Here is a 20263-nt window from a genome sequence, read left to right as displayed (position 1 = left end):
CTAAAATTTGATATTTAGTATAGGTAGACTAATGTTTGACAGTTAGTGGTTGACAATTAGGACTGGTGTTTGTTGCAACATTCATTATTGCATCAAAAAAAATTTAATTTTCACTTTCTAGTTAACATTTGATTTGCAGTTAGTTCTAGTTAAGGTTTGATATTTTACAGATTTCTAGTTAACATTTGATATATATATATGTATATATATATATATATATATATATATATATATATATATATATATATATATATATATATAAAACTGCAATATCTTCACTAGCATGTCTTGGTGTATTTTATTCACCAGCATGTCTTGATATATTATAACACATGTTCTGTGTTTATATGGATCGTAAGTTAAACGCAAAAAGTTAACTTTAAAACTTGTAAAATTTTTACAGTAAAACATTCAACGGCAAAACGAGAAGTTAAATAAAACAATTAATTTTAGACGGCAAAATAGGAAACGGCCCAAACAGAATGTGCCGAGATCAAAAAAGGCAAAACGAGACACGGCAAATCGACTTAAACTTAATTTAAGAGTAATCTCAAGACTTCTCCGACTTTGTCTTGTTTGTTTTAAGATATATCAAGACTAAATTCAGTCTTGATTATTTCAACACAATGATGGGCCAGAAATAGCTTTTGAATGCACAAGTAGTAATCTTTGTAGTGATAAAAAAACATTTACAACAGTTTTTGATAAGTTTTATTTTAGAGAGTAGCACAAAGATTAATTTCAAAAGGACCTCATTTGTTAGGACGCAAAGAATTGATTTTTTAAACCATGACTTACAAGGAAATGCACAGTGTGTACCAAAATATACAAATCTTCCACTTATTCCAACACTTAATAAAAAAAAAATCCATTTTTTTCATTATTTTCTTCATTACTATTATTTCCTTTATTAATTTTATTTTCTTCATAAATTTTATTTAAAGCCAACAAAAAAAAGCCAAACTACTAAAAAGAGAGAATAAAATGGCAGCTTCAGAAGCATCAATAACCAGAAGTACTATTAACGTTCTCAAAACAGAATGACGTAATTAAATATAAAAGTTATGTGAAAAACAGCATCAGTGACATAAACAATTATAACCATAGAGTAGAAACCACAAAAAAAGTAATACAAATGTAAATAAAGTAAGGCTGTTTAAGTTGCCCCAGTGCTAAGGTTATAAAACTTGAATTTTGAAGGAATTACGGATGCATCTGCGCAAACAATCGCAACTCAATAAACGTCAAGTATCAGAAAGTTCTTTATAGTATTGTTGCCTGTCTTTAAGCAACCATTTTATAAATCTTCACTGCAAATAAGTTTATTATTATTTTTTTTTAAAATAATTTCTGCATATATTTTGGTCATGCAAGTTAAATATTTATAAAACAATATTCCTTGTTAAATATAAGTTCAGTATAATTTATACATCCGTTTTACAATTTATACATCCGTTTTACAACTTATTCATCCATTTTATAATTTACACATCCGTTGGTCGGAAAGAAATTGTATTAATCTTATTTATTGTTGGGCTATTTTTACTTGAAAATTTTTAATTCTTTTTTGAAAATTCTACTTAAAAACTTGTGCCGTGTCCTGAGTTGTACTCATACGAGATTTCTAGAATTGTACCAGTAATCGCACCAATACGACTTAAGGAAATTTTTCTTGTTTTTATCTACTCTCAGCTGACGTTGTTTTCATTCTTATTTCAGGCTGTAATTATGTCACTCAATTGTGTCATTGGATTCAACGAAAGCTCACAGAGAATTTTAAGAAAAAAAAAACATCCCTAAGCTTGCATTACAACTTCGTTTTAAAGGATTAAATAAAAATGTCGAGCCTAGAAGTTCTAAGCCTAATTACTGAAAAATATGGAGGAATTGGTTGAACAAGTTCTAAATTAAGAATCAAGTTTTTTTTGGGTTTATTGCAACTGAGAAAAGAAGACCTTGCATATCAATTGACAGAAAAATATAATTTATAACTTCGTTTCTAAAGATTAAAAGAAATTGTGTTTGTAATAATTAAATCTTTATGATTCGTGTAAACAGATTAAAAAAATACATTATAATTATTATTGCTGCTTAATTGAATTCGTAGGTACGACTTATGAATAGGTATTATGACTTCGGAAACCGGTTCTTTTAATCGTACCTAAGTAAGTTTTTAAAAAATATAGTTTAATTTTAGATATTAATTTGAGAATTTTCTAACTTTGCTAAAATAAAACTAGTTTTGAATAAATAAGTAAACCAGGTTAAAAGTTTTTTTTTCCTGCTTTGACCTAAAAGTAATTCTAAAACTATTACAACTTTTATGAACGTTTGTTTATTTAAGATAATTTTTGAAACTAAAGAAAAAAAAAAGAATTTGCTTTTGCAGAAAAGCATTTAAAAGTTCGATTGAAAACAAAAAAATCGATATTTATTTTGTTAATTAATAAGAAAATGGAAGCAATAGAGCAATCTCATTCAAATTTAGTTTCTCATTGAAAAAAGACTATCTCATAAAATATAAAGGAACAATGTAAAATGGAATGCCCATAATTAAAAATAAAACGCCAGTTTCCAATTTAACATGAGATCAATTTCTGATTCAAAAAGAAAACAAAAAGAACCAGAAAAAAAAAGCCATTTGTGTGTGTGTGTGTGTGTGTGTGTGTGTGTGTGTGTAGACACACACACACACACACACACACACACACACACACACACACACACACACACACACACACACACACACACACACACACACACACTATATATATATATATATATATAAATCGTTCTGGAATTTTATTACGTAAAAAAAACATGTGTTTAAATTCACATATTTCTTTTATTTCGTTTTTCTTTAGCTATTAAATTCAAATTCACCATTTCCTGCCGTGCTACATTTTCCCATAAAAAGAGTCCTCCAACTGAAAATAGTGCAAATTCCGTCTTTTCTGACCTCTAAACTATATACGATTTTCACCCGCTTGTAAAGTATGTGCAGTTGAGTTAGGGACGGTAACGTTTGTTAATAAGTCAATGAACAACTCTCCACTTATGTTGAGCCTTTCATCTTAAGTAACATGCTTATGCTGTTTATGATTTTTACAAGTATTGTATCTATAATACTAGTAAAATATAAGCAATTAACTTGCTTATATATGCATATTTATTTAGATATTTTGTAATAAATGTGATTTTATTTGCGATAGCTTATTACTATTCGCGATAGATAGTCTATAATTCAACTCATTGGTTCTTAAAAAAGACGCTTGTAAGTTCTAATAAATTGAAATTTGATACTTTTATTTTAGTAGTTGTATCAAAAATAATAAAAATTGATTAAAAAATAGTTAAAATAATGATAACAATTAAAAAGATTTAAAGGAAACTTTTAAAATATTTAAAAATTTCATAACAAATTTTTAAGACAATTTGTTTTTTAAATAAATATTTACAAAAAATAAATATGAAAAAGGAACAGTAAAATCTTTAATACATATTTTGTCTCTCTAGATATACGTATTTTTGGTCATCATCTTTTCGACACAATCCGTCAACGCCTAAGCAATTGGTAAAGTTAGAATCAAGATTAATAATTGATTGCTCTGGGTGATTAAAGTCCATGCTTCTCGAATTATGACCCACATAATATTGTGGCACCATATAAGTTGAAATGTTTCTTTCAGTTCCGTAATTTGGAGATAGCTGATTATAAGGGAATCCGTTGATATCTTGTTGGTGAAGAACGTGTTGGCGGTCATCTGGGGAGTCAATTTGAAAATGCGGACTCTGAGATGACCAGGGTCGTTCACTATCATAATACGCTTGTTCGTGAGGATTATTTTCAGCTAAGGAGTGACTCAAATAAGAAGAAAAAACGGTCGAAGAATTGTCAAACATAGTTACAGATTTCTTACGTTTTTTCCATTTCGCTCGACGATTCTGAAACCAGACCTGTTTAAAATAATTTTAACAATTCAATTTTTCTCTTTTAAAATCTTGTTTGGAAACAAAAACCAAAATGAAAAAAAAAAAAAAAAAAAAAAAAAAAAAAAAAAAAAATTTTTTTAAAAAAAGTATTTTTAACCAAATAAACAGATATCCTAAGATTAAGTAAGATTATAGACTCATTTTAAAATTACCAAGAGGATTGCTATTGCCAATATGCTAAAGGTGAAAAAAATATTTTGGATGCCTATATGCAAAAGGTGCAAAAAACAATATTTTGGAAGCCGATAAGCATCTATAGTTAAATGTTGTAAAAAAATAATTTCATTTTGAGCTGTATTTTTTGAAATTATATTTATAAATAAATATGTAATTTTATTTTTTTTCTCGATTTCTTCTAATAAATGATCTTTAATGTACCTGGACACGCGATTCAGTAAGATCAATCCTCATTGCTAACTCTTCTCGAACAAATATATCAGGGTAATGGGTTTTATTAAAATATCTTTCTAACTCATTCAGCTGTGCTTGGGTAAATCGGGTTCGATGACGTTTTTGTTTTGAATGGTTATCGTTTTCTTCTTTTTCTTCATCATCGATATCTGCAAATGAGGTTTGGTTGTAGCTACAATCGCCTTCTTTAGCTTTCATTCTATTTTCGCCTTCCAGATTTTTCGACTCTTCAGAAATAAATTTGTTTTCAATGTTATCTACAGTAGGTCCGAATATTTGATCTGCATTTGATGAATGCCCGCTATTTGAGATGCAATTTTTTGATTTGTTGTAACTTTTGCTTCTGTTTTTATTGTTATTTACGTTATTGTGACAATTACTGGCGTTATAGTTGTTGTTGTTGTTTATGGTGTTTGTATTGTTGTTGTTGTTGTTGTTATTGTTGTTGCTGTTGTTAATGTTGTTGGTGATGATAACGTTGCTGTTCGTGCGGTTACAATTACTGATTTTACTCCCAACTTCGGTGTCTTTTTGAAAATTTCTCTTATTCAATTTTGTATTTACTTTACCAACGGTAGAAATGTCCGTATGATGTGGCCCTCGGATATTAATTTGGTTTGTACTCGAATCTGAATTTGAAAACAAGAAAAAAAAGCGTCATAAATTTAACAATTTTCTTGTATATGTTTCATGTCTTAATTTTATTTTCATAAAAATACTTCAAAAATGTTTTTTAAAAGTTTTTTTCCTAAAATTTTTCTTTCTTAAACTACTTTAAAGTAAAAAGCAATTAGATGAAGTTAAAATATTAAGTAAGATTGGCTGGAACAATCCGTATGCAGTCAGCACAATGTGATCAATTTAATCCATTCCCCCTCACCCCCCCCCCAAAAAAAAAAAACGCCTTTCTTTCTAAGATAATTAAATTCACATTGAGTTAAATAAAGTTTAATGTGCTCCAAGAGATCAAAATGTTCGAAACCCTCTACGCACCTATTTCTCTGAAAAAATCTGACAGAAGCGATGAAGGCGAAACCATTTCTTCAAAATAATTCGGTACATAGCTGCCGGAAAAATCGTTATGATTCGAAGCCAAAAAAAGTTCAGACATTGCCCGAAATCAAATCGTTCAGTGATTTAGATTACAAGAGACGAATTAGCAATGAATACAATATTCCACAAACGATTTCTGTTTGTTTTTATTTGTGAGGTGGAAAGGTTACCTTTGGCAGAAGAGATGAAATGGCTTTCTATATTAACCAATCAAAAGATAGCATGCGCGTATGTACAGTGTGAGGTAAGGCCAATGAGAAATAACAGTCGCGTTTTTTTCCGGACTATGAATAATTTATTTAATTAAGCACGATGTTATAAGTCTTTTAAAGAGAGCGAAAAAAAAGTGAGTACACTATGATTTTGTTTAAATAAATATCTCTCATGCTTTTTTTTATTTATGATATTTAATTCTTTGAAACTGTACAATAATAGTCTCAAGTTTTTCGAATTTTTTTCGATTTGATTTAATCCTAAAAAAAACGTGCTCGTGTGTTAAATCTAAAGAAGATCTAGCCGTTATTCTTATTGAGAACGTTGTTTTAAAATCCACACCCGAGATTATCTTTGAGAACGCCAATTACAACTTTATAAGTATTTGATAAGCTCTGTAAAAGAATGGAGAGAGTTTTTATTTAGAAAAAAATTATTTTACCACTTCAGTACTTTAAAAATGAAAAGTTTTCACCAAAAAAATACTGAGTTGTGCTTTTTAGTTCAAAAATTAGTTGCAAAGAATGCTGCCATTATTGCATTTCGTTTGTAGCTACAAGCAACAGAATGTTCTAAACGCGCCTAGTTAACTATTTATTAATATTTGAACTTAATTTTTAGAACTTTTAAAGAATTAATTTATGAGAATACATTGTCTGTTTTTCTATTGCAAGCATATAGCAGCGTGTATGTAACTATATGAAACAGGAAGATTTTGGACTAGTCTCGTTAACTATTAATAACTGTTTGCTTGCTTAATCAATTGGTGCTGAGCAAACAAGACGAACATGAATATACAATGTGTATTTGCATTCAAAAAATATGATATTGAATAGCGTTTGATTTGAGTAATTTCATACCGAAGCAAATGAAATGTGCAAATATTTTGAGGAGGTTGTAAATAGTAAAATCATCTGCTCAGCTCTGCATCTCGCACGAGTTACTTTATCTCCTAAATTTAAATTTCGATATCTTCTTCAATAAACTTGTTTTTAAAATCGAATCTCATTTTCAAATCTTGATTCCTGAGAAACTAATAAAAAAATTTCTCTTTTACTTCGAATTTACTTTTTTATAAAAAAGATTTGAGAGAACTTTATTAAGCTTAGTGTGATTTTTTTCCGCATCTTTTAATTTTTACAATAATTTTAAACTCTTAAAACAGAACTCTAGTTTCCAAAACGTTATTTAAAGAAAGAATTGCATAAGAGTTAGTATACATAAATGCAGAATGAAATAATTAACAAATGTACCTTAAAAAGAGAAAATCGTAATTTGTGTCTCAAGCCTTTTTAGCAGCTGCTATTTAAAAGTCATCTTCAAAAAATTTATAATCTTAAAGGTGAAAATGCTTCAACGTTACATTTAAAAAGTAGCAGCTAAACTAGTAGAAAAAACCCTTCTCTATTCTTGCCCGATAAATGGAAAAAAAGCCATCAAAGAATAGATTACTCAAGACGGTATGGATAATCGCTATTTAAAGATACAAATTTTCAAATGAGCTAAGAGAATTAGGAAGCGACACAGAAGGAAAAAATTATAAGCAGGTCTGACACATGCCTCATCAATGACATAGTTATGCATTTTTAGTTAAACGACGCGCTTACCAAACTTTTTTAAAAACTGTTTTGACTCCAGTATACAGTTTTTGAAAAATTTGTTTCAAAATTGGATTTTTACTTCAAAATTTTTCCTAAACCATAACAAGGAATTATTTATTAATAATATATAAATTTTTTTATACTGTTGAAAATATAATTTGTAAGAGAATAAAAAAAATATGCTTCTAAAAGCTCGTTTTTTGTTTGTTTTTTGTTTGTTTTTTTTGTTTGAAAAGAAATCAAGCAGATAAAGTTTTTAAGATTTTTAATTTGAGCTGGTTTGAATCTCTTCTAACTTTTTTTTTTTAATTTTTGTAATTTTCTCAACTTGAAAATATGTTGCACCTACGAACAACCCTGTGGGCCAAAAAAAAAATTAACAGCCAACTTTTATATGTAATAGCAACATAAGAAATAACAAAGAATTTGATCAATTCATTAACAAACGAATAAATAGCAATAATATTTATAAAAGTAAAGACAAAAATAATGATAACATTATTTAACAATAGTTAAATAATGATAGTTGGTAGTAGTGATGAGATTCACAATAAAAGTAAAAATAATAATAATAATAATAATAATAATAATAATAATAATAATAATAATAATAATAATAATAATAATAATAATAATAATAATAATAATAATAATAATAATAATAATAATAATAATAATAATAATAATAATAATAATAATAATAATAATAATAATAATAATAATAATAATAATAATTTTAAACATCTAATTAACTCCAGAGACGAGAATTATAAATTGTGAAGTTCTCTCGGTAAAAAAAAAGTTCTAGAAAAGGAATCCTTTTTGCCTTAGTAATCTAAAAAATGCGATAGTCTACAGTGATGGAGCTTAGCTGTAAAAGGAGGATTTAAACCTTCTATTTGACTGTCCAAAAGCTGTTTATTTCTTTCTAAAAGAACCATAAGTCAGTGTTTATGTTCAGTGTTTAACGAAAATTTTGATCCTTCTTTACTATTAATAAAGCAATAAAAAAAAAAGACAAAGCTTTTGTATTATTTTTTTTGAAAGAAGAAACACTTATAGTTGATTTCGAAATCTCCTTGTCATCTCAACCTCAACGCTTATTAATTTTTCTTTTTTATTTTAACCGCTTACAACAATTTAATACTCAATCAAAATAACCGCCTTCTTCAAACTCCATCTTTTATCTGGTTTAATATCAGCAAGAGTTTTGAAGAATAAATTATCTTAATTATTACAAAGATCTTAATTATTACAAAGATCTTAATTATTAGATTGAGTATATTTTAAAATAGATGGTTTTAATATCGTACGCAGAAAGACAAAAAGTATAAACGTGATTTTGTAATAATTTAGCTGATACTTGTGGAATTTCAATAATTGAAAAAAGTTACTGCAAATAAATTTCAATTGTAAATTGAAATTAATACAATTACTGCAGATTGAAAAAAATAAATAAAAAATGCCCAAACCTGTTTTAATGTGCTAAGCATTTACCTTTTTACCCTCTCATCGCAATACTAAATGAGGAGGGGGGGGGGGGAGGAGTGTGAGGGCTAGGGAACTTGACGGGAGTTTCATGAATTAAACACTTAGGTTGTAAGTGTCTCAATTGGTCCAGAAACTCACTTTTTCTTGTCAGGTTTTAATTAATGGTATAAAATAATACTTATGAATAATTTGTGTTATAAATATAATACTATGACAAAAAAATGTTTTAAGAATTCAAATAAATATTTCTTTGCAAAATTAACTATTACATAACAAAATTTATCTTTATATACAGGTGTTTTATTAAAGGTACTTTTTCTACTTAAATAATAGTAGACTTTTAAATATAAAAAAATGTTACATATATTAAATAATATATTAATAATATATCAATAGATGTTCTTGTCGAACTTTATTTTTATTAATTTGTTAACAAATTTCTTATCAACTTAATCTTAGAGTTGAAAAACACAGTGCAATTTGAAGAATCACTAAAAGCGTTTCTTATCTACATATAAAATTGTTTTACTGTTTCGTTGAGTTCATGATGCAAGTTTGACCAGTCATCAAGATCTTGTCTCGTTGCATACCTACTCTCGTGGCTAAGCTCATTTGCTAACACATTTGAAGGGAAAGTATTTTTACTCGTCGCATAAGATTGACTATATGGAACTTGAAATGTCGGTTGATTTAATTGTGGTTCGTGAGGATCCGGAGACCATGATTGCTCTAAAGATGTAATATTGTACGGGGTTGATGGGCGGCTATAGTATGGCGGAAACGTATCGTGGTTCTGAAAAGAGCCGAAAGACTTCTTGCGTTTTTTCCATTTTGCTCTTCGATTTTGAAACCAAACCTAAATAAAAGTTAACTTTTTATTTAAAAAAAAAAAAAATTTCAATTTGTATCATTTTATTCATTTTTGTTCAGACCATATATATGTATATATATGTATATATATGTATATACATACATACATACATACATACATACATACATACATACATACATATATATATATATATATATATATATATATATATATATATATATGCTTATGAGTTACGCGTGTTTATTGTCATAAGAGTAAGCTTTTTTAAAAAATTGAGTTTTTTAAAGAAATATTCCAAGCGGGTTTCAAACTTGTGTCCTGTGGATCAATAACATATTGTATGCAATGACAATTTTTCTAAATGGTAGAAAAGCTGATCAGAAGTTTATTCGTTTAAAAAACTCTGATTTAATTTTTTTTTTTAGGAAGGTCAAAAATCATGTGTAGGTTGCTTTGAACTTTTTAAAATCCTATAGAACAGAAATTAACTTGAAAAACTTGCTTCAAAGTTTTGTTCATTTTTATAAATGAACAAAACATTTTATAAAAACATTTAAAATCTGATCAATCAATGAATCAAATATTTTATTACTATTGCTAAAAATAAAACCGTTGACCATCAAAAAATGACGTCACTATCACCTTCACGATAAGAAGAAAGAAAAAATATCTCAGCTTATCTCTTTAAACTTAAGAATACCGATTTTATTTGAACTTTCCGATTGTTTAAAAAAAATTTTGATGATAATAATTTATGTAAAAGGAATTATTCACTATTATTGCTGTCGTCGTCGTGTTATTGATGTCGTCGTTGTCAGTGTTGTTGCCGTTAGTATTAATAGTTCATTGTATTTTTTATGTAACTTTTTTTACTTGACCACAATCTATTAATAGTGTAAAAAAATCAAATAAAATTATGTCTGATCTTATTACTTTTTAAAATTGCTATCAGCAGGGCTCTTTTTTTATCTTTAAAAATATATATTTCAAAGAGATCAGATATTATTATTATTATTATCATTATTATTATTATTATTATTATTATTATTATTATTATTATTATTATTATTATTATTATTATTATTTTTATTATTATTATTATATTTGTTATTATTATTATTATTGTTATTATTATTATTATTATTGTTATTATTATTATTATTGTTATTAATATTATTATTATTATTACTATTATTATTATTATTATTATTATTATTTTTATTATTATTATTATATTTGTTATTATTATTATTATTATTATTGTTATAATTATTATTATTATTATTATTATTATTATTATTATTATTATTATTGTTATTATTATTATTATTATTATTGTTATTATTACTATTATTATTATTGTTATTATTATTATTATTATTATTGTTATTATTACTATTATTATTATTATTATTATTATTATTATTATTATTATTATTATTTTTATTATTATTATTATATTTGTTATTATTATTATTATTGTTATTATTATTATTATTATTGTTATTATTATTATTATTGTTATTATTATTATTATTATTATTATTATTATTATTATTACTATTATTATTATTATTATTATTATTATTATTATTATTATTATTATTATTATTATTATTATTATTATTATTATTATTATTATTATTATTATTATTATTATTATTATTATTATTATTATTGTTATTATTATTATTATTATTATTATTATTATTGTTATGATACGTTAATAAAATGGATCATATTAATTAGAAATTTTGTTTTTAAAATTTAGGTGGTTAGCTGAAAACAAAAAAAAATCAGCAAAACAGAAAAAAAAAAAATCTTCTTCAACATTTTTTTAGAACTGCTTTTAGTTTTAGTTAAAAAAATAAAAAGGATTTGTGTTCATTGATTAAAATAATATTAATCATACAAATTATATACTTTTTAAATATATGATTTTTGAATTAATTGGTGTTAATTTGTATTTAAAAAAAACATACGAAAACCATCATACCCACTAATTTTAGAATAACAACATCATCGTAGTAAGTCTTATCAAGACAAACATCAGTAAATTAATTGTTTTACTCAAATGGATAGATCAAAAACATTTGGTGAAGTACTGAAGTACTAACAAATTTTTAGCTTTTCAAAAATTTTTAAACGCTTACAGATATTTTTGTTATCAAAGTGGGTTAAATTAAGACCTATTGTTTATTAAGTAAAAATATTACCTGAACACGCGACTCGGTTAGGCCAATTCGCAATGCCAGTTCTTCTCTCACAAATATGTCTGGGTAATGGGTTTTGTTAAAATATCTTTCGAGTTCATTTAATTGCGATGGATTAAACCTTGTTCTGTGGCGCTTTTGTTTCGAACTTCCATCAGATTCGTCTTCACTTTCTTGAATATTTTGATTTTCAAAGCGGCTGGAGTTGTAGGCATCTTCTTCATTTGCTGAGTCTGATCCTTCTTTGTTTTCTTTAGAACAAAGAGGGAAAAAAAAATTATTCATGTAAAAAACAAATTTATGTAATGCTATTACGTTTTACACTTAGATTTAAAACAAATGTTTTTATCACATTTAATTTTAAAAGAATTTTTTAAGTTTTTAGCTTTTTAAGACTAAAAAACGCAAAAAAAAAACAAACAGTATTGAAAACAAAAAAAAAGCGTAACAGTTTTTTAGCAAAGTAACACACCTGGTGGAAATGTGGTGATCATCTTCATTTGTATGCCTGATGTAGAACGACACTGCTTTTTTAGATAATCTACTTTTTAACATCAGCTTCGCATGGAAATATCAGTGCAGTTTTAACATAATTCTTAAACAGAATGGTTGAAAGAATGAAATATCAAATTAAAAATACTGGTATTCTTATACATCTACAGGTGCTCTTACACATCAGATATATAGTTAAAGTTGTCTCTGTATAGAAATACACGAACACGCATTAATAAAAATTACACGATACTATTTTACCAGGCTACAATACTTTCATTATTCATCCAGCGCCATACTCATAGCCTTCAAGCGCTTGGCTGGAGGAGGGGATGAAGACAAGAGAAAAAAGGGGCTCGTGGAAAATTTATGTTTTTTAATAAATTATTAAATTTTTGGTCTTTATACCGTAATAATTAAGTGAGATTTTTTTAAAAATTATTTGATGCTTTTATGGTCAGTATAACTCCAGGCTAATTCTTAAATACAATTGAGATTTTGTGAACGACAAAACCTATCAATCGTGATAAATTTCTTTTTTTTTTTTTTATTTTACCATCTTTTTATTTATGTGACTAAAAATAAACTTATTTTAAAAAAATGATATCTCGATGTTAAATTCGTTAAACATTTAATGAGCCGTGCAATCGTTATCCAATTATAAAAGGTAATATAGAAGATTATTGTTATTTCCAGATAAATGTTATCTAATTAAATCATTACAATTTATAAATTTATTATCTATAAAATATGATGATTTAATTACATTAAAACAAAAAGTAAGGAAAATAAAAGTTTTTTCTACGAAAACGACCTATCCTTATTCTATCTATAAATTTCTATAAATAGTGGGTCAGAAATTATATTGAAGTTCACTTACTTGTAAACAGTGCAGTAAGTCAAAAAATGATTTGTTCCTAAACAAGCTTGATCGATTGCAAGTTTGATCTTTAACGACTTCAGAAACGGATGCAACATTTTATTCGTTTTTGAACTAAGCATAATCGTCTATTCGGTTCGCATAGCGTTTTCCAAAACGTTTCACAGTCTTGCTACGAAAAATCGCTTCTGATGAACAAAAGCTCTGAAGAATCTATCACTTTTAAGTCAGCTTTAGCCCGACTATTTACTATGAGTTCAACAGTTGGTTGCGAAACCGCGCTTTTTCTTTGTTTGCCCTTTTATATCTTTTGTGTAAAAGTTTGTTTAAATATACATTTTAGAAAAAAAGAAAATTGAAGAAGTTATTGCTATTTTGATGTTTTAATGGATGATTCAGCAATAAAGATCTCAAAAAAACATTAGTCAACAGCTAACACTTTTAACAACTATATATATATATATATATATATATATATATATATATATATATATATATATATATATATATATATATATATATATATATATATATATATATACTCTGTTTCAATTAAACTACTGTTTATTTGCTTTTTGAGGAGCTAACATCTTAATTTAAATACATTTTTTTTTTTTTTTTTTTTTCCAACGATTCTACTTTCACTTCTCCCCGCCCTTGTTTCTCCATTTTAAACCTTTTATCTTTCTTCTTTTCTTTAATCACACTTGCTTTAAAGTGTGACGCATTCTAATAGTTCGCATAGCTTCTAATGATAATGAACCAAATACACCGGAAGCAAACGTAAATCAAACAACGTTATGATTTCCTTTGGATTATTTTATTATGAGTTTATAAGATAATAAAAAAATACTTAATTGCAAAAAACTCAGTCGTCATTTGCATATGTATTGAACGAACAAGCTGATATAGGAGTTACAAATAGTGAGGACAATATTCAAAGCAATATGAAAGAAGTTTCAATCATTTGAAAACAGCGCCGATTTTTATTACATTAAGTGCGGGCTTTCATTTATTAAAACGTCTAGTTAATACATACACAAAGTAAAAAATCCTCGCCCAGTTCCATAGGAAAAGTCGATAATTTCAAGTTTAAAAAAAGTAAAAACTTAACAATTAAAATAACTGATTTGCAACAGTAAACTAATCGATACCATCACCACTCCTTTTTAAAAAGTAATGTTGATTTTTATGCATAAATATAATGTACATGTTTGTTTATTATGATTTCAGCTCTTTTAGATCAATTATTTTCTATCATTTCAGTTATTTTTACTATTTTTACTTTAGTATATATTAAACCTTAAATTACATTTCTTCACATTTTTATTTACATTAGCAACAAGGCTATATATTAAAGTTAACATTCGGTGTTTATAGTTTATTAAACTATTTATATCAAACCTTTTATAATTTATCAAACTAAACGTTTATGTATATGTATCATATTTCTCGGATCGTATCGTGTTTCTTAAAAGTTCCCTTTACTTCTGTTCAAAATTTTTGGTTCTCATTGGACTTTCAAGAAAAAAAAAGAGTAATCACTTCCTTCGAAGTTTGAAACAAAGCAAGTGTAAACCCCGGTGTCTGCGATTGTTACGTTGGAAATAGTCAGCCGTAAACCATAAGGATCCGTGTCATCATGAACATACATGTTTAAGGGCTTGTGGTATGGGGTCTTTAACTTGAAAACCGAATAATGATCAGCAGGAACATAATTAGAATCAAAAGGCATCTCTTTTTGGTTTACGTCATTCCAACGAAAATCTTCTGGAATGACAGGGAGCTTTGTTCTATCGTCCCGATTGAATAAATGAAACCACCGGACATCTGGTATTGTTCCAGATAATATTTCTAAACAATCAAATGTTACGTTTTCGCCAGTTTGAGCTGTTTGAAATTGAGGTCTTGTGAAAGGGATAACTTTTGGTGGCCCAGCACTCAGTTTCCCTATGATACAGTAAATACGTTCATTTTAAATTTCTCTTTCCAAGTAAAGAAATTAATAATTTACTAAAGAAATATTATTTGCTATGACTAATTAAATATTATTCAGATTTATAGAAATAAATAAATTCATTAAAAACAATCTTTTAAATTGAGATATAAAAACATATTCCTTTTGGTCAAGTTTATTTTTTGGTTAGAATTTCTAAGTAGGCTCACATTTAAAAAAAAAACCATAAAAAAACCTAAATATTACATTATGTTAATAGATTTTTCAGATTAAAATGTTTTGATAAGTTGAAATAAATATTGAAGAGTAATTTGGAAATAGCAATAGTTGCAAAAAATTATAATCATATAAAATAGAAACAATCACTGCTTATACTCACACAGTATCCTCAATTCGTAGGTGAACGAAACATTCCCATGCTCATTAATTGCCACGCATGTGTACAAACCAGCATCGCTTACTTTTAAACTCTCAATCATCAAATCACCAACTTCAAGATTTTCATGAATTATGCTGTTTTGGTGTTTTATAGGCACGTGTTTAAAAGGTTCGCCGTTTTTAAGCCATATATAATGAACGCCGCCGTCGGCATGAGCTTGGCATGGGAGTTTTATTGACTGTTTTGTTGCTCTGATATTTTTTTGCTTACGAACCATAATATCGTAGTCTGGAAATGAAGGCACTTTTGATTTCAGGCCTAAAAATTCAACCTTATTACATAATTTTGAACAAAGTAATAATGAGATTTTGCAAAAACAATTTTCTCCAAGTTTTCTCAACATAATTTTTACTTACTCTTCAGTTTAACATGATAAGTGAACGATAGGTTCCCGTAACTATTGCTAGCAGTGCAAGTGTAGAAGCCAGCATCGGTGTCACGCAGCCTTTTAATCTTCAACATGGAACTAGAGCAAACAGATAAATTTATAACCATAAACGGGTTACAGACACAACACTTTTAATGTGGTTGTCACCAAATACATAAAGTCAAAAAGCGCTTTTTTCAATTTGGCAAGATTTGGTTATTTATAATAAAATCCGACGCAATTTCAAAAAAATAACTAGCCAATAGTATTCAGCTAGCCAATTAGTTCAAGGAGTTACTACAATAAATACTAAAAAATCAACTCACTTATCTTCAGCAAACTTCGTCCTTTTTTTTTTCTCAACAGAATCTCCATTAAACCTCCATGTATATTCTATTGGTTTTTCACCTGTGGCCATGCACGGAAGAATGAGATCTTTACCCACGGTGTAGACTTTGTTGTTTGAATACTGCATGAACATTGGTTTGCGAAACGATGGGTTTAAAATTTTGATTTCATTAGCCAATCCGCTTTCATCTTCTAAATAATATGAAAAACTTTAGCAATAATAGTAATTGTTTTGAAATGTTAGAAAGTTTAGCAGAAAGTGGTTTAAATAAAAATTGTTCCTCACGATCAACTTTTTTTTAGTCACATAACGACTTTTTTGCCACAAATTTTTTTTGCTCGTCTTTTTTTTAAGAGTCTTCAAAAATACTGTCTATATTTTTTCTGCGTTAAATTGTCTTCATTTTTAGTTTATTTTTGTTTCTGCATTCTCCACAGTTAAATTGCAAAAAATAACTTTGCAGTGAATTGTAAAAATATTTTTTATTTGCTTTAAATACCAATCTTCAACGTCCAATTAAACTATGATACATAAAGCGTGAGCAAAGAAACGCCTTAGAGCTCTTCACGCGTTTAAGTCCTCTCTACGCGTTTTAGACCTCTCTACGCGTTCGGTATGAAGAAATATTTGAAAAACTAAATAAACAGCTATTGCATATCAAAATAGAAATTTTTCTAAGTTGCTAAAATACCCCCTCATACCATATTTTCCCAAACTTTTCTTTTTTGTTGATAAACTATCGCTTGATAATGCCAGACATAAGAATGTCAAATAAGTGAGTTGTTGTAAGTGCGTATTTTCCTGAAATAAAAAAAGACAAATCATCGAGAATGAGAAGATTGCCAAGCCTAAGATGAGAGAGGATCACCAGTGAGTTGCTTTTAACAAAACTTTAGAAACGAGACTTACTTCAAGAATATGTCAAAAAAAAAACTGACTTACCATCTTTTTTAGTGATCGGTATTACGTCGTATAATTTCATTTCGTATTAGAGATTCTAGAAAAAAAAAAAGTTAAAATCGCTAATCTTTACGCAAACATTTATGCAAACATTACGCTACTGGAAAGTGGCGACTTAAAGTACACCCCTGACAGCTGTAAACAAACGCTCATTCTTATAGCAAGCTGCGTTGTGGAAACATGCCAAATATGTATTCTAACATCTCTTTTTAACTCTTCAATTTTGGTCCGTAATTTGTTCGTGCGCGACATGATGATGAATGCAAACAACACCAGAAATAAATCTCTTTTCAAACATTTCAAGAACTCTGCTCGTGTATCAATTGTATGTGACATCTTTTAATTAAGATTTGCGTAGCTTTTCGGTTGTTTGTCATTTTCTTCAGGTAAAAGTATGAAATACCTTTAGTGTAAGTCATAACGCAGACCACTGCATTCTAATAATCAAAAGCGCTAAACTTCACCGAAAATTTAAAACTAATTATAAATAAACTAAAAAAAAGGTTTCCATGATCGATTTTATTTACATTAACGAAAAGGTAAAAAAAAAAAAGAAAGAATATTAATAAAGCGTGAGAGACCAGGGGAAAAAACAGGAATCGAAATTCTTCTTTTGGCTTCTTTTCTTTTGGCATTTCTACTTATATAGAAAAAAAAACCACTTGGAATACAAATTAAATGTAGATTTTGATAAATAGATTTTGTTCCTTTGATTTTTTATAATAGACCTGATATAAATTTTGTTAATTTTCTGTAGAAAGCTTAAAAATAAATCCTAAATAATAAAAATCTTAATGAAAATGACTTTGATTGACAGATAATCAAACGTTTTGTTTTAAAAAGCTGTAAACGGGTTGCAGTTGCGCAAACGTTACTGTTTCTCTTCATACTTATCGTTTGCTGCTGTCGTTAGCGGTTATTTTTGTTGGCAGTAGCAAAGTGGCTTTTTGATGATGATACTCATTACTATATTTATGTTATGAAAGATGGCTTCGTAATTTTCAAGTTTTGCGTCGTTTTTTTAAAACTGAGATTTTACGAAGAAACTTGCAGCATTTAGTTTTGAAAAAATCCATTTCAAAAAATATTTCATAAACGAGGTTTACTTTCTAAGCAGACTTAAAAAGTAGAGAATCATATGTTGGGGACTGGTTCTCTAATAAGATTTAGCCAAATTAAAAAAAAAACAAAAAAAACCAGAGGCGACAACTAACCAATCAATTTCCATTTAAGTTAAAGATCCTATAAAAACGGAAGATATTTTTAAACTTACTATAATTGAATCACATTCATGAGATTTACTGTGAGTTAATAAAGTTACCTGAAGTAATTACACTTTAAAAAAACACCCGAACGCTGTTAAGCGGCCTGGTTTTCATAATAAAAACAAAGTGGGGAGCTGACTTATATCCTTACACCTGTTTATTGCGATAGCAATAATGCCAACTTTGTCTTTAACAAAGAAAACGTTATTTTAAATATATTACCACTAACTTTTTACATTGTTTTTTGCACTTATATTTTTCGGATAACAAAACTGAAAGCCCGTTTTAATTCTGGAATACGCCTCCATGAACTCGTGTTTACTAGGAAAAACACAAATGTTTGGAAGCAGACTTAGTAACTTCTTTCAAATGCTACAAGTGTGCAAATAAAACCCATCAAAAGCTCCTCCCATAACTATTAGCGTTTGTTCTTTCTATCATTAAAGTTGGCTGCAGCTATCAATATTTGAGCGCAAAACAAAAAACTCTTTGATTTTTTGTAATTGCTTACTGTTATAAACTTGTTATTGTGCACTTTCTCTATTGCTGTTTTGAATGCTTATTATGCAGGTGCACGAAAGATAACGGAAGATACTTCAAAATTTATTTCACACACAAAAAAAAGAGATCAAGTAAAGAGTTAAACACTGCAAGAATGATGCTCATTCTATGTGCTTTCTTTAACGCACTATTTTTCATTTTTTATGTTCAAGCAGTGGACTTTAAGCCGTGCTTATCCAAAATGACGAACGGGTGTAGCATACCACTGAATTTACCTTTTCCTTACAAAGATATTTTTTTACCAGCTTGCGAACGCCACGACGTATGTTACCAATGCGTAAGTTTTAGAAATATTTTGCTCTCTAAATATTGCATTTCCTTAATTAGTTATTTACATAACCAGGATAATTCGCTATTTTTAGCACATGCGTCTAAAGAAACTTTACACATTCAAGAAAACGTTTTTTATTTTTAGGAAAACATCTTTTTTTTTAGGGTAAAGTTTACAATTGGACAAGGCAACAATGTGATCTCTCTTTCCAAAAAAACATGATGAACTTGTGTAAGCTGAAAGAGGATTTGACAAATCCAAAGAAAACTTACAGTGCAACGGTGTGGGAAAGATTAAAGAGCGCATTTCATATTGCTTCTCAGTTGGTTAACTGGATTGGTATCAAATCAGGCACCCTCGCACATTGTAACCATGGTGCACAAGTGTATTATTCGTCTGTTGATAAATTTGCTCATAGCAACTTTGGTTCAGGAGATCAAGCCCATTGTCTTTTAGATTGCACCCATCTGTTGGGAAATCCTCAAAACTTAATATGAAAAGATTAAAAAACTCATATGACTACAGGCGTGTTATTACTTTTACATTTTAAATAACGCTATTCGCGCTTATCTGAGGAATAGGCCAAGAAATAGTCAGCGTACTCATGATATGTAAAAGGGTCTTTTGTTTAAGTTTTGACTGCTAAGCGGATACAAAGTAGACGTGATGAAAGGGTAGTGGTAAAATAAACAATAAGATGTCCGGAAGAAAACAGTAAGATAACCAGAAAATCATATGTTCGATAAAAATATTAAGAAACAGGTTCGTTAAATTGGGATGGTCTACTACATGTTTGATGTAAAATGAATCACCCAAAAATAAATCGTTTTTGAAGATGAATATAAAAATACAAAATATCAACAATAAAATTTACATGAAAATAGATTTAAATCATTTTTGACAAAATCTTTCAAA

The 20263-nt window shown here is 27.7% G+C and overlaps 4 protein-coding genes across 6 annotated transcripts; 1 reads left to right on the top strand and 3 right to left on the bottom strand.

Moving 5' to 3' along the window:
- Nucleotides 1–3422: 3422 nt before the first annotated feature.
- LOC145188110 (uncharacterized) lies at nt 3423–7123 on the bottom strand. Of its 2 annotated transcripts, none has more exons than XM_090071120.1 (3): nt 6924–7123; nt 4372–5033; nt 3423–3957 (listed from the first exon to the last, which is right to left on the bottom strand). In XM_090071120.1, exons 2-3 carry the CDS (start codon nt 4600–4602, stop codon nt 3493–3495), a joined length of 696 nt encoding a protein of 231 aa, XP_089927246.1. In that variant the 5' UTR covers nt 4603–5033; nt 6924–7123; the 3' UTR covers nt 3423–3492. The 2 variants fall into 2 exon arrangements, with proteins under 2 accessions (XP_089927246.1, XP_079920800.2); XM_080064674.2 differs by lacking the exon at nt 6924–7123 and adding an exon at nt 5398–5674.
- A 1929-nt stretch (nt 7124–9052) lies between these two features.
- On the bottom strand, nt 9053–13477 carry LOC149893344 (retinal homeobox protein Rx2-like). The gene is made up of 4 exons (XM_090071132.1): nt 13180–13477; nt 12280–12402; nt 11811–12058; nt 9053–9618 (listed from the first exon to the last, which is right to left on the bottom strand). Exons 2-4 carry the CDS (start codon nt 12305–12307, stop codon nt 9271–9273), a joined length of 624 nt encoding a protein of 207 aa, XP_089927258.1. The 5' UTR covers nt 12308–12402; nt 13180–13477; the 3' UTR covers nt 9053–9270.
- Nucleotides 13478–14036: 559 nt separating this feature from the next.
- LOC145187806 (fibroblast growth factor receptor 1-A-like) lies at nt 14037–17975 on the bottom strand. Of its 2 annotated transcripts, XM_090092436.1 has the most exons (6): nt 17234–17975; nt 16993–17092; nt 16269–16482; nt 15932–16041; nt 15516–15833; nt 14037–15129 (listed from the first exon to the last, which is right to left on the bottom strand). In XM_090092436.1, exons 1-6 carry the CDS (start codon nt 17234–17236, stop codon nt 14690–14692), a joined length of 1185 nt encoding a protein of 394 aa, XP_089948562.1. In that variant the 5' UTR covers nt 17237–17975; the 3' UTR covers nt 14037–14689. The 2 variants fall into 2 exon arrangements, with proteins under 2 accessions (XP_089948562.1, XP_089948572.1); XM_090092446.1 differs by lacking the exons at nt 16993–17092; nt 17234–17975 and adding an exon at nt 16577–16716.
- A 1065-nt stretch (nt 17976–19040) lies between these two features.
- LOC149893343 (uncharacterized) lies at nt 19041–19870 on the top strand. The gene is made up of 2 exons (XM_090096678.1): nt 19041–19354; nt 19513–19870. Exons 1-2 carry the CDS (start codon nt 19172–19174, stop codon nt 19843–19845), a joined length of 516 nt encoding a protein of 171 aa, XP_089952804.1. The 5' UTR covers nt 19041–19171; the 3' UTR covers nt 19846–19870.
- Nucleotides 19871–20263: the final 393 nt, after the last annotated feature.

This window comes from Hydra viridissima, unplaced genomic scaffold (genome assembly GCF_058129835.1).
Source record: "Hydra viridissima isolate aposymbiotic clone 2 unplaced genomic scaffold, HvirCarnegie_v1 scaffold_1, whole genome shotgun sequence".
Lineage (NCBI taxonomy): Eukaryota > Metazoa > Cnidaria > Hydrozoa > Anthoathecata > Hydridae > Hydra > Hydra viridissima.
This window is presented reverse-complemented; position numbering and strand designations above follow the sequence as displayed.

Coding starts and splice junctions, on each gene's coding strand:
- LOC145188110 (XM_080064674.2), bottom strand. CDS start 5,515: ATGTCTGAACTTTTTTTGGCTTCGAATCATAACGATTTTTCCGGCAGC. Junction 5,034..5,397: donor AGATTTTTTCAGAGAAATAG/GTGCGTAGAGGG, acceptor TTTCAAATTCAG/ATTCGAGTACAAACCAAATT. Junction 3,958..4,371: donor TTACTGAATCGCGTGTCCAG/GTACATTAAAGA, acceptor TATTTTAAACAG/GTCTGGTTTCAGAATCGTCG.
- LOC149893344 (XM_090071132.1), bottom strand. CDS start 12,307: ATGAAGATGATCACCACATTTCCACCAG. Junction 12,059..12,279: donor GATCACCACATTTCCACCAG/GTGTGTTACTTT, acceptor TTTGTTCTAAAG/AAAACAAAGAAGGATCAGAC. Junction 9,619..11,810: donor TAACCGAGTCGCGTGTTCAG/GTAATATTTTTA, acceptor ACTTTTATTTAG/GTTTGGTTTCAAAATCGAAG.
- LOC145187806 (XM_090092436.1), bottom strand. Junction 16,483..16,992: donor GAAAAGTTTGGGAAAATATG/GTATGAGGGGGT, acceptor CATATTATTTAG/AAGATGAAAGCGGATTGGCT. Junction 15,834..15,931: donor TTATCATGTTAAACTGAAGA/GTAAGTAAAAAT, acceptor TTGAATTTTTAG/GCCTGAAATCAAAAGTGCCT.
- LOC149893343 (XM_090096678.1), top strand. CDS start 19,172: ATGATGCTCATTCTATGTGCTTTCTTTAACGCACTATTTTTCATTTTT. Junction 19,355..19,512: donor ACGACGTATGTTACCAATGC/GTAAGTTTTAGA, acceptor CTTTTTTTTTAG/GGTAAAGTTTACAATTGGAC.